General features: G+C 38.7%; 1 protein-coding gene across 2 annotated transcripts in view; it reads right to left on the reverse strand.

Annotated features, from left to right (window-relative positions):
• The window catches only part of RCBTB1 (RCC1 and BTB domain containing protein 1), a 59,664-nt gene that overhangs the window by 16,831 nt on the left and 30,660 nt on the right, over window positions 1–12,173 (reverse strand). For both annotated transcript variants that reach the window (XM_075591943.1, XM_075591944.1), the window contains one exon: window positions 11,252–11,359. In XM_075591943.1, coding sequence (XP_075448058.1) covers window positions 11,252–11,359 — 108 coding nt within the window. The remainder of the gene's footprint in view (window positions 1–11,251; window positions 11,360–12,173) is intronic.

The raw sequence follows: 12,173 nt of genomic DNA on the forward strand, positions 1-12,173 counted from the left end.
TGGATGTAAGAATCTCTGGTAGATTGTTCCAGTTTTGGGGTGCATGGTAAGAGAATGAGGAGCGGCCGGATACTTTGTTGAGCCTTGGGACCATGAACAGTCTTTTGGAGTCTGATTTTTGGGCCTTGGGCCTTTGTCAAGATATCGTTGAGTTCGTGAAATATCTGAATGGACTGTTCTTATTTCAATCATTAAGGTTACCAAAACCTCTGTGAAAGTCCTCCAAGAGGTTGCAAGGCCAAACAGAAATTTGAAATATTCCTGTCCCACTGCAAAGCTTAGAAATGTTTGCCGACTGTAGGACATTGGTATATTAAAGATAGGAATCCTTTACGTCTACTGACCTCATCCGGTTTCCTGGTTCTACTGCTGCAATGACCATATTCAGTGAACATTTCATTACCGTTATTTTTCTTGAGTGCCACCATGACAGTGGGGTAGAACAATTATTCCAACTTAAAAAAAAAAACACGACATAAGAACCTAACACCTTAGTTGATTACACGTCTAGACAAGCTACATAGGTATCCAAACAAACCCTTATGTCAGAACAAACAATCTTAATTTCCCATAATTCCTCTTCGAGATGGGATAGTGCACGGTCATGGAGGGATTCAGAGGAAAATAGCGGCAAATCTCCCTTTTCTCAGTCATCCCCCATGACAGTGCACACAAATGGGGGTGTACTCAAGTATCCCCCCCTAACTAGGGTGGGAGTGATCTGGAATCACTGCATGCAGAACATTGCTCCCACTGGAGGGAAATATGGCCAACTTATAGTGCCTTCAAATTTATTTTGGGAAGCCAATGTTGCTGCCCTGCAAAGATCTTCAGAAGAGGCTTGTGCTCTTTTAGCCAATGACGTTGCCATGGCTCTTGAAGAATGCGCACACCAATTGTTTTGCCTTGTAAGCTCTCCGAAAAAAACAGATACAGACCGGCGCCTTATAGTCCAATTGGATGGTAAATAAAGTCCAATAGATGGCTTGAAATGTCCAATAATTGGTGTTCTAGTCCAGTGGACAGCAGATTCCTCAGCAGCAGAAGTAATATGCCATGCAGGGAAGACAAGAGAACAAAATCATAGTGTAACACAGTTGGTTAAAACTTAACATATATAGACATACACAGACAAACACAAACACTTAAACAACACTAAACAATAGGCTGACTAATATTAATGATTTTAATGAACACAGTAAAATCCAGCACACTGGTGACGAGCGGATTCGGGTTCCGGTGTTTTAAAACCGGAATCCTACTTACAGCAAGTCCACAGGATACAGGCAAATGGATATTGAATCGATCATCTTTCGGTAGATGCTTGTGAGCTTGTGAGTCCTGCAGGTCACTCCTCGTGCTGATGCCGAAAATGGCGACTCTGCCTCCTACTCCACAAGACGCCTTCCGTTTTCGCCCGGAACTGCGTCACAGCAGGCGGGACAGGGATACCGGATCGCACTCCAAATGCCAGCTCCTTAAGATCTCAACTCCAGAAACTGCTGCAAGGCTCCGCTCCTCTCTCAGTGATGCTGGTAATAAACTCTCAAAGGCCCAACGCGTTTCGTGCGCATGCGCACTTCTTCAGGGGATAATGAGCACAGTTCATGACGGCTTGATATACAGACAAAGCGCTCACCATTGGCTCAAAAAGATGTCACTCAAAACAAATTGGTGTTAGCCCTAATTGGTGTCACATTCTGTCAATCATGTCCTGTGTAAAAGGCAGCCTTAACACACAAATATAACTACATAAACACAACAAACATATATACATAAAAACATATATCATTTCAATCATGTTACTAAATATACCTATTACATCTTATTCTAACAGACTGAACTACACATCCTAAATTAATGATGTAATCTTATTCCACATTGATGTAGCACACTCTGCACACAAATGGCTTTGGGAATTGCAGCAGCTATTATGAATTTAAATACCCATTATATTAGAATGTTTAAAATTTATGATGTTAAAAATTAATTAAAAAACTATCGATTAATTTATCTAAAAATGTATACTCATAATTTATTTAAAAAAGGTTTAAAAAGGTCTTTTAAGAATCATTTAAGAAAAACACCTAGATCAAAATCAATGTTGAGACCGTTAGGTGAGAGTGTTTTTAATTCATAGATCCAGTAGGCTTCACGCCTACTGATCTGTTTAAGTAAATTCCCTCCTCTCCAATGTGTTTGTACGGTTTCTATGGCTTGACATTTTAAACCCATCGGATTCTTATTATGATGAATTTTGAAATGATGTGAAACACTGTGTGTATCTAAACCTCTTTTCATGTTATAAATGTGTTCATACACTCTTCTCTTATAACATCTTCCTGTTCTGTCTACATATTGTAGGCCACAGGGGCACTGTAACAAATAGATGACAAATGAAGTGTCACAATTGATATATGTTTTTATAGTGTATATTTTTTCTGTAACATTTGATTTAAAGGTATCGGTGCTTCTACTAAATGAACAGGCCATACATTTGGTGCATTTAAAAAAAACCTTTCTTTTGCTATTTATTTTTAATTTTGTATTTTCCAATGGGCAACTTGGTGCTAGACGCATTTTAATATTTGGTGCTTTTGTAAAAATGATTTTAGGTTTTTCGGGGAGACATTTAGATAAAGTTGTATCACACAAGAGCATATGCCAGTGTTTGTTAAAAATCTGGCGTATTTTTGGCGCCATCTCATTATACTGGGTTATAAATGAAACTTCAGTGTTTTTATTTGATGTATTTTTATCTTTGTATTCCAGTAATGTATCCCTCTCAATTTCTTCCACCTGAATGGATGCTGCCTCAAGTAAATGTTCTGGGTAACTTCTATCGCGGAATTTATTTTTAAGCTCATTCGCCTGAAGCTCAAACTCCCCAGGATTTGAGCAGTTGCGCTTCAGGCGTGTGAGCTGACCCTTTGGGATATTCCGGATCCAGCTAGGATTGTGCTGGCTGTCTGCCCTTAAATAGTTATTAGCCTGGACAGACTTAAAGAATGTTTTAGTTTCTATTTTATTGTTACTAATATACATTTGGAGGTCTAGAAACTCTATATGTTCCTTGTGGTGGTTAAAGGTAAATTTCAAATCCCTGTCATTGGAGTTTAAGTATATAAAAAATGTCTCCAACTGTATCTGGCTGCCAGACCAAACAAATATAACGTCATCTATGAAACGGCGCCAGAGCACCAGGTATGCCCCGAGAGGACAGTTGTTCCAAATGTAATCTTCTTCCCAACTGTCCATAAAAAGGTTGGCATAACTCGGGGCAAACCTCGTGCCCATCGCCGTTCCACAGACCTGTTTGAAAAATTGTGAATTAAACTGAAAGTGGTTATGCGTTAAAATAAATTTAATACTATCTACCAAAATTTTTTTTAGTGCTGTTGGTGTGGTGTTATCCGATTCTAACCTGCGTGCAATGGCCTGACATCCTTTCACATGATTAATGGTGGTATACAATGATGTCACGTCTGCTGTTACCCATGTATATTCGGGTTTCCACTCCAGGTCTCTTAGTAACTGGAGGACATGTGTGGTATCACGCAAGTAGGATCGGATCTGTTGAACCAAGGGTTGAAGGTGGTGATCTATAAATAAAGATAAATTTGAAGTGAGTGACCCTATACCTGAAATGATAGGCCTACCAGGGGGGTTCGTGATACTCTTGTGTATTTTAGGGATGAAATAGAAAATGGGAGTGCGCGAAAATTGTGTGTTTAAAAACTCTAACTCTTGTTGTGTTATTGCTCCACTTTCCAAACCATTATCTAGCATACTAGTTAACTCAATCTCAAATTGGTTCAAAGGATTACTGGCAAGGGGGAGGTATGTGGCTGTATCTCCAAGAAGTCGCATTGACTCCCTGAGATAATAATCAATATCCATCACCACTATACCCCCCCCTTTGTCAGCAGGTTTTATAACTATTTCCTTATTTGCTTCCAGTTGTTGTAGAGCTGCTTTTTCTTGAACATTTAAATTATCTTTATGTATTTTATAAGCCCTACTGGATTCTTCCAATTCTCTGGTTACTATCTCTATAAATGAGTTCTCACTAACTGTGTTTGGGTTAGATGTTCCTGGCAGCCTTGTTTATTAATTAATTTAATATTCACACTGTTGTCCTTACAATCACTAATATATTTGTTTCGATTAGTTTTTAGCGCTATCCACACCACTCTTTTTTTCTTGTACTGTTTTTTCCATCACAGGTGTAGCTGCTTTAAATTTATAATATTTATTATTATATTTATATAATCACATTCATATTTATCTTAATATAGTTTATATCACGTTTTTGGTAATCACTATATATTCAATATGAGTACATTATTTCACGCAAGATCCCGTAGAAACATCAATGTGGATCTGATTTTTAAAGACCCCCATACTGTCCCTTTAGTGGAGCCCAAGGTGGCAGACTTTCATCCAATTATGGTTGAATTAGAAAAAACACTAGTCACTGAGAGCAGACAGTGGTGGGAGGTTACCACTCTAAGTAAGTACTTAGAAAATCATAGAATCCCACGTGGACTTCGTGTCCAAAAGGTACCAACATTTGACACAAATAATGTGCCATTTATGCAGGAATGGAACGACATTTTAGATCAGTGTTCATTTGCGCTGATGAAAACATTAATACATCAGCGTAAGAAGACACTGATTGAATTAGACACTGAGATTGAAAATCTAAAAATAAAATTGGACCCTTACCTTACTAATAAAGAACTTTTAGATATGGAGCCTACGGTCAAAAAAAGACTTGATCAAATTGAACTAGAGATAGTGGGCACCAAACAGAGTAAGTTTTTTAGGGATAAAAATGACTACGATACAGGTCGACAGAGAACCTGGAATAAAAAGAGTAAAGAGGAACAGATTAAAAAACAAGAACAGAGGAATAGTAATCCATCTGTAGGGACTAAGAGGATGAGGACGGATAGGGGAAACCCCATTCCGAATAATAATTCAACTAGATCTAGAAAACCACATACTCTTCCCCTTATACCTATTCCTGTTCCCATCCCCCAGCCACAGAGGGTATTACCACAACATGATACCAACCAATACCTTAGACAAAAAAAAGCTAAGGAGATGTATGACGCACAGATAGCACCTAAACATGATGTCATTTTGACTAACAATAAATATCATGTGCTATCAGAAATTGAATCAGAGAGTGAACCTGATAGTGCATCATACACCCCCCTACCGACACCGACAGTAAAGACTTCTCTTTTTTAGAATGGAGGAAGGAAAGAGAACATATCTTTCCTCAAATAGAAATAAGGAATCCCAGTGTAGAACTTCCGCCTCCCACGAATCACAAAAAAAGAAAAAACGCACCAGAGGGAGAAGAGGAGGTACTAATAGAAATAGGTTAGGTGCCAATAATGCCTATTTAAACATCTTCAATCTCAGTCGACACACCCTTACACCCGTGGAAAAGAAAGTGTTAGGTAAGGGCCTCACTTTTGCGCCAATATGTGGCCCTAACAGTTTCAACCTCCATATTGATGTTCATAAGTTTGCACGCAAATTGGCACTCAAAAAATATTTTTTGAAAGATGCAGTAACCCATCAGCTAGATCAGAAAGCTTTCAGTGTTGAGGATAATAAATCGTGCACTAATTTTAAAGTTAAATCTACATTTTACCCCAAATTTGCGCAGGGTCACCTGGTGAACTCATTTATAGAGATAGTAACCAGAGAATTGGAAGAATCCAGTAGGGCTTATAAAATACATAAAGATAATTTAAATGTTCAAGAAAAAGCAGCTCTACAACAACTGGAAGCAAATAAGGAAATAGTTATAAAACCTGCTGACAAAGGGGGGGGTATAGTGGTGATGGATATTGATTATTATCTCAGGGAGTCAATGCGACTTCTTGGAGATACAGCCACATACCTCCCCCTTGCCAGTAATCCTTTGAACCAATTTGAGATTGAGTTAACTAGTATGCTAGATAATGGTTTGGAAAGTGGAGCAATAACACAACAAGAGTTAGAGTTTTTAAACACACAATTTTCGCGCACTCCCATTTTCTATTTCATCCCTAAAATACACAAGAGTATCACGAACCCCCCTGGTAGGCCTATCATTTCAGGTATAGGGTCACTCACTTCAAATTTATCTTTATTTATAGATCACCACCTTCAACCCTTGGTTCAACAGATCCGATCCTACTTGCGTGATACCACACATGTCCTCCAGTTACTAAGAGACCTGGAGTGGAAACCCGAATATACATGGGTAACAGCAGACGTGACATCATTGTATACCACCATTAATCATGTGAAAGGATGTCAGGCCATTGCACGCAGGTTAGAATCGGATAACACCACACCAACAGCACTAAAAAAAATTTTGGTAGATAGTATTAAATTTATTTTAACGCATAACCACTTTCAGTTTAATTCACAATTTTTCAAACAGGTCTGTGGAACGGCGATGGGCACGAGGTTTGCCCCGAGTTATGCCAACCTTTTTATGGACAGTTGGGAAGAAGATTACATTTGGAACAACTGTCCTCTCGGGGCATACCTGGTGCTCTGGCGCCGTTTCATAGATGACGTTATATTTGTTTGGTCTGGCAGCCAGATACAGTTGGAGACATTTTTTATATACTTAAACTCCAATGACAGGGATTTGAAATTTACCTTTAACCACCACAAGGAACATATAGAGTTTCTAGACCTCCAAATGTATATTAGTAACAATAAAATAGAAACTAAAACATTCTTTAAGTCTGTCCAGGCTAATAACTATTTAAGGGCAGACAGCCAGCACAATCCTAGCTGGATCCGGAATATCCCAAAGGGTCAGCTCACACGCCTGAAGCGCAACTGCTCAAATCCTGGGGAGTTTGAGCTTCAGGCGAATGAGCTTAAAAATAAATTCCGCGATAGAAGTTACCCAGAACATTTACTTGAGGCAGCATCCATTCAGGTGGAAGAAATTGAGAGGGATACATTACTGGAATACAAAGATAAAAATACATCAAATAAAAACACTGAAGTTTCATTTATAACCCAGTATAATGAGATGGCGCCAAAAATACGCCAGATTTTTAACAAACACTGGCATATGCTCTTGTGTGATACAACTTTATCTAAATGTCTCCCCGAAAAACCTAAAATCATTTTTACAAAAGCACCAAATATTAAAATGCGTCTAGCACCAAGTTGCCCATTGGAAAATACAAAATTAAAAATAAATAGCAAAAGAAAGGGTTTTTTTAAATGCACCAAATGTATGGCCTGTTCATTTAGTAGAAGCACCGATACCTTTAAATCAAATGTTACAGAAAAAATATACACTATAAAAACATATATCAATTGTGACACTTCATTTGTCATCTATTTGTTACAGTGCCCCTGTGGCCTACAATATGTAGACAGAACAGGAAGATGTTATAAGAGAAGAGTGTATGAACACATTTATAACATGAAAAGAGGTTTAGATACACACAGTGTTTCACATCATTTCAAAATTCATCATAATAAGAATCCGATGGGTTTAAAATGTCAAGCCATAGAAACCGTACAAACACATTGGAGAGGAGGGAATTTACTTAAACAGATCAGTAGGCGTGAAGCCTACTGGATCTATGAATTAAAAACACTCTCACCTAACGGTCTCAACATTGATTTTGATCTAGGTGTTTTTCTTAAATGATTCTTAAAAGACCTTTTTAAACCTTTTTTAAATAAATTATGAGTATACATTTTTAGATAAATTAATCGATAGTTTTTTAATTAATTTTTAACATCATAAATTTTAAACATTCTAATATAATGGGTATTTAAATTCATAATAGCTGCTGCAATTCCCAAAGCCATTTGTGTGCAGAGTGTGCTACATCAATGTGGAATAAGATTACATCATTAATTTAGGATGTGTAGTTCAGTCTGTTAGAATAAGATGTAATAGGTATATTTAGTAACATGATTGAAATGATATATGTTTTTATGTATATATGTTTGTTGTGTTTATGTAGTTATATTTGTGTGTTAAGGCTGCCTTTTACACAGGACATGATTGACAGAATGTGACACCAATTAGGGCTAACACCAATTTGTTTTGAGTGACGTCTTTTTGAGCCAATGGTGAGCGCTTTGTCTGTATATCAAGCCGTCATGAACTGTGCTCATTATCCCCTGAAGAAGTGCGCATGCGCACGAAACGCGTTGGGCCTTTGAGAGTTTATTACCAGCATCACTGAGAGAGGAGCGGAGCCTTGCAGCAGTTTCTGGAGTTGAGATCTTAAGGAGCTGGCATTTGGAGTGCGATCCGGTATCCCTGTCCCGCCCGCTGTGACGCAGTTCCGGGCGAAAACGGAAGGCGTCTTGTGGAGTAGGAGGCAGAGTCGCCATTTTCGGCATCAGCACGAGGAGTGACCTGCAGGACTCACAAGCTCACAAGCATCTACCGACAGATGATCGATTCAATATCCATTTGCCTGTATCCTGTGGTCTTGCTGTAAGTAGGATTCCGGTTTTAAAACACCGGAACCCGAATCCGCTCGTCACCAGTGTGCTGGATTTTACTGTGTTCATTAAAATCATTAATATTAGTCAGCCTATTGTTTAGTGTTGTTTAAGTGTTGTTTGTGTTTGTCTGTGTATGTCTATATATGTTAAGTTTTAACCAACTGTGTTACACTATGATTTTGTTCTCTTGTCTTCCCTGCATGGCATATTACTTCTGCTGCTGAGGAATCTGCTGTCCACTGGACTAGAACACCAATTATTGGACATTTCAAGCCATCTATTGGACTTTATTTACCATCCAATTGGACTATAAGGCGCCGGTCTGTATCTGTTTTTTTCTGTGTCTCACTAACTGTGTTTGGGTTAGATGTTCCTGGCAGCCTTGTTTATTAATTAATTTAATATTCACACTGTTGTCCTTACAATCACTAATATATTTGTTTCGATTAGTTTTTAGCGCTATCCACACCACTCTTTTTTTCTTGTAAGCTCTCCGATACAAAGTTTAATCCATCTTGCTATAGAAGATACTGAGGCAGCATGACTCTCCTCTTTCCAAAGCGAAGTATAAATAATTTCTGAGATATTCTATAATTCTCCATATGGTTACCATAATGAAAGTGTCCTAACCACATCCAGATAGTGAAGCTTTTTCCCCTTTGGGATTGGGACAAAATGAAGTCAAATATTTATGGATTCATATGAAAGTATGATACCACTTTAGGATTAAATTGTAATATTGTGCGCTTGATAATCTTATGTATTCTGAAATATGGTGATCTGCAGGATAAAGCTTGAAGTTCACCAATTCTTCTGGCTGAGGTAATGGACGTAAGAAACACCTCTTTCAAAGTCAGCCATTTATCTGACAAATGCAATGGTGGCTCATAGGGAACATTCAGTAAAGCATCAAAGAAATATTCAGATCCCAAGCTAGAAATTAAGGAAGTATGCTGGGCCTCCTTTAGTACATCTGTATGAGGCATCTGAGGGAGCAAACTTGCTACAGAGTGGTAGGACCGAAAATAACAAAGGTTATTTAGTTCTGAACTCTGAGGTCTATAAGTTAGGACTGTCTACCCCGAATTTGGAGAAGTGAACTCACCATGTGTGCACTGTCATGGGTACGATAGAGAAATAAACCTTTACACAACTCATGGGCCTTACCTCAGACTTGGTGACAGCATTGTATTGAGGCAGTATGCACTACAGAAATAACTTTGGGCGTGTCCAAGGGAAAGGCAGGGCAGCAGTGTAGAAGTCAGGCTTGCTGTCTAAATACTTCTGCTCCAATCATGTGACGTCGCTTCACATGCCGCAGAGGGGGAAGGACCGCGCTATAAATGCAAGCGGCAGATCGGAGGGGAACACTGAACAAGCACTATCACCATGATGAGGGAACGGCCTAATCCACGCCATACAGCTGCCACGAGAAATACACCCCCATCCATCCAGGGCAACTCTGAAGTGTGACTGTCAGTGCTTCAGAGGGAGAGGGGCGCCAAGGACTCCCCTGAATTGAGTGCCAGGGCAGTCAAGTAAGCCCAAATCTTTCAGGTGCCATCTCAGCTAGATGGTGGGACCTAGCCTTTTGGTGCCCACAGCCATGGGACAACCACACAAACATTTAGTAATATACATAAAATGTATGGAAACAAGAAACTGTTGAGTGAAGAAACTGTTGAGTGAAATAACAGATGTTCCATTGTGTTTAGGGGAAATGCACCAAAGTTGTCAGATTCTTTGGCCAGCTGTGTCAGATACTTAAATGCATTAGTGTCTTTTTCAGGTGATCCCAATTGCATGAAATCCACACTGTTTGGAGTTCGAGTTTCTCTTCTTAAACACATGAAACTAAAAAGTATCTACATTCATCATATATTGGATATTGTGCTATATATGCAGCAAAACATCCGTTCTTACTGCAATGTAGAGATGTGTAACCTTTTCATATGCCGAACTTTACAAATGTCACCCTTTTTAGTGAAGTGAAAATGTTTCTTTGATACAAAAATTTCACAAGTTTGCTTAACACTTAAAAGGGCAATGCATATTTCGATTAAATCGGATTAAGTTTGCTTTTTAAATTATATAACATAAAAAGGTAAAAAAACATTTTTTTAAATAGCTGAAGGGCTGCCATTTTGTCACTTATGAAAGTGAAAGGAATCAAACAATTTAGGTGTCAAAAGTTGTAGCAAAATTTTTGCCGATTTTGCAAACATTTCAATGTTTGGTGGGGACACCCGACGACCCACTCCCCCCCGGGACAACCACACACATACTGTACATTGAGGCTGCAAACTTACTCCTATACATCTTCTGCAAGCATGGACCTTCTTTCCTATTGGACAGTTTATCTCAATTTACATGTACTCTGTTTATTCATCTCCCTCCCATATTACACTGCAGAATACACTATAAAAGATAATAATCAATCACAATGGATTATGTCTGCATAGGGAGTACTCTTGGGACCACTCAGAGGGGACATAAATGAAAAGGTTTTAAAAACCCACAATGCCTACTTTAAGGATGCAAACACAGATTATGTTAGAAGTGAAATGGAGCTACTGTAGCTGCAACTAATCAGCCACCTCTATTCTGTCTTGATGGACATGTGGACAGTCAATGTATAAAACTGAAAAACGTATATATATATTTTTAAATCATCACGTACTACATTTGTTAGTTGTAATATGTTAAACCTTAGAAGTATATAAAAACAGTTCCACAAGCTTACCTGAATTACACATTCTGAATGTAATAACACCATTCGGCAAGGCGTGAGTTGGTTTCCAGTACTTCCCACTCCTAGCTGACCTGAGCCATTATACCCCCAGCCATAAACCTTAGAGCGAAAAAGGAAAACCACCACATTACAAACATTCCACATTTCCAGATATACAGTGACAGAATCAAGCAGTTTAGATACAAACACCCCTCTCCACAGAGAACAGACATGGGAGGAAAGGAAGATCTCTATTGCCAGATTGTCTCCTTACACACTGCATTACTGTCCGATACTCTCCACAGGCCTTCATGGTTCCTCATGACTGGTCTTATTCTCACAGCTCCAACATTTTGAGAAGCCAATTGTGAAGACTGCACTGTGGAGATGGAGAACTCAAAATGGATACCAGTTCGAGAGATAAATCGGGCGAGAGTCTGAATGTCACTGCAGAGCCCATTCTAGTCTATACAACAATCATGCTAGAGGTAAATGGCGTCCATTATGCTGCACTAACCTGTGATTTGGACAAAATATTCTTCCCAATCAGGAATGCCCAGATGTAGCCAACGTTATTACAACCCGTGGCGCTGTAGTGGACTATATACACAACGCGCCAGTTGAAGCAGCCATTGTTTTAAATCATAAAAAGAGAAATAAACAGTGTAAAATATCAGACAGTAATTCCGTTTTCACTTAGACGTTTATATAATGGAAACATTTGTAGACAGAAGAGTCCAATACCAGAATTCAGTGGTTTTTAAATCACCTTGATGGTATAATAAAGGATATAATTACACCCTTAAAATGTGAAGATCCTCTTTATCCCACCTTAACCCTTCTGTATTTCACACTGCAGTTAATGACAATAGTGCTCCTGAATTTGAACAGACTCGCACCTATGTTGCAAATTGATAGGATTCAGGGATCCTTG

The sequence above is a fragment of the Ascaphus truei genome, chromosome 3 (genome assembly GCF_040206685.1).
Source record: "Ascaphus truei isolate aAscTru1 chromosome 3, aAscTru1.hap1, whole genome shotgun sequence".
Lineage (NCBI taxonomy): Eukaryota > Metazoa > Chordata > Amphibia > Anura > Ascaphidae > Ascaphus > Ascaphus truei.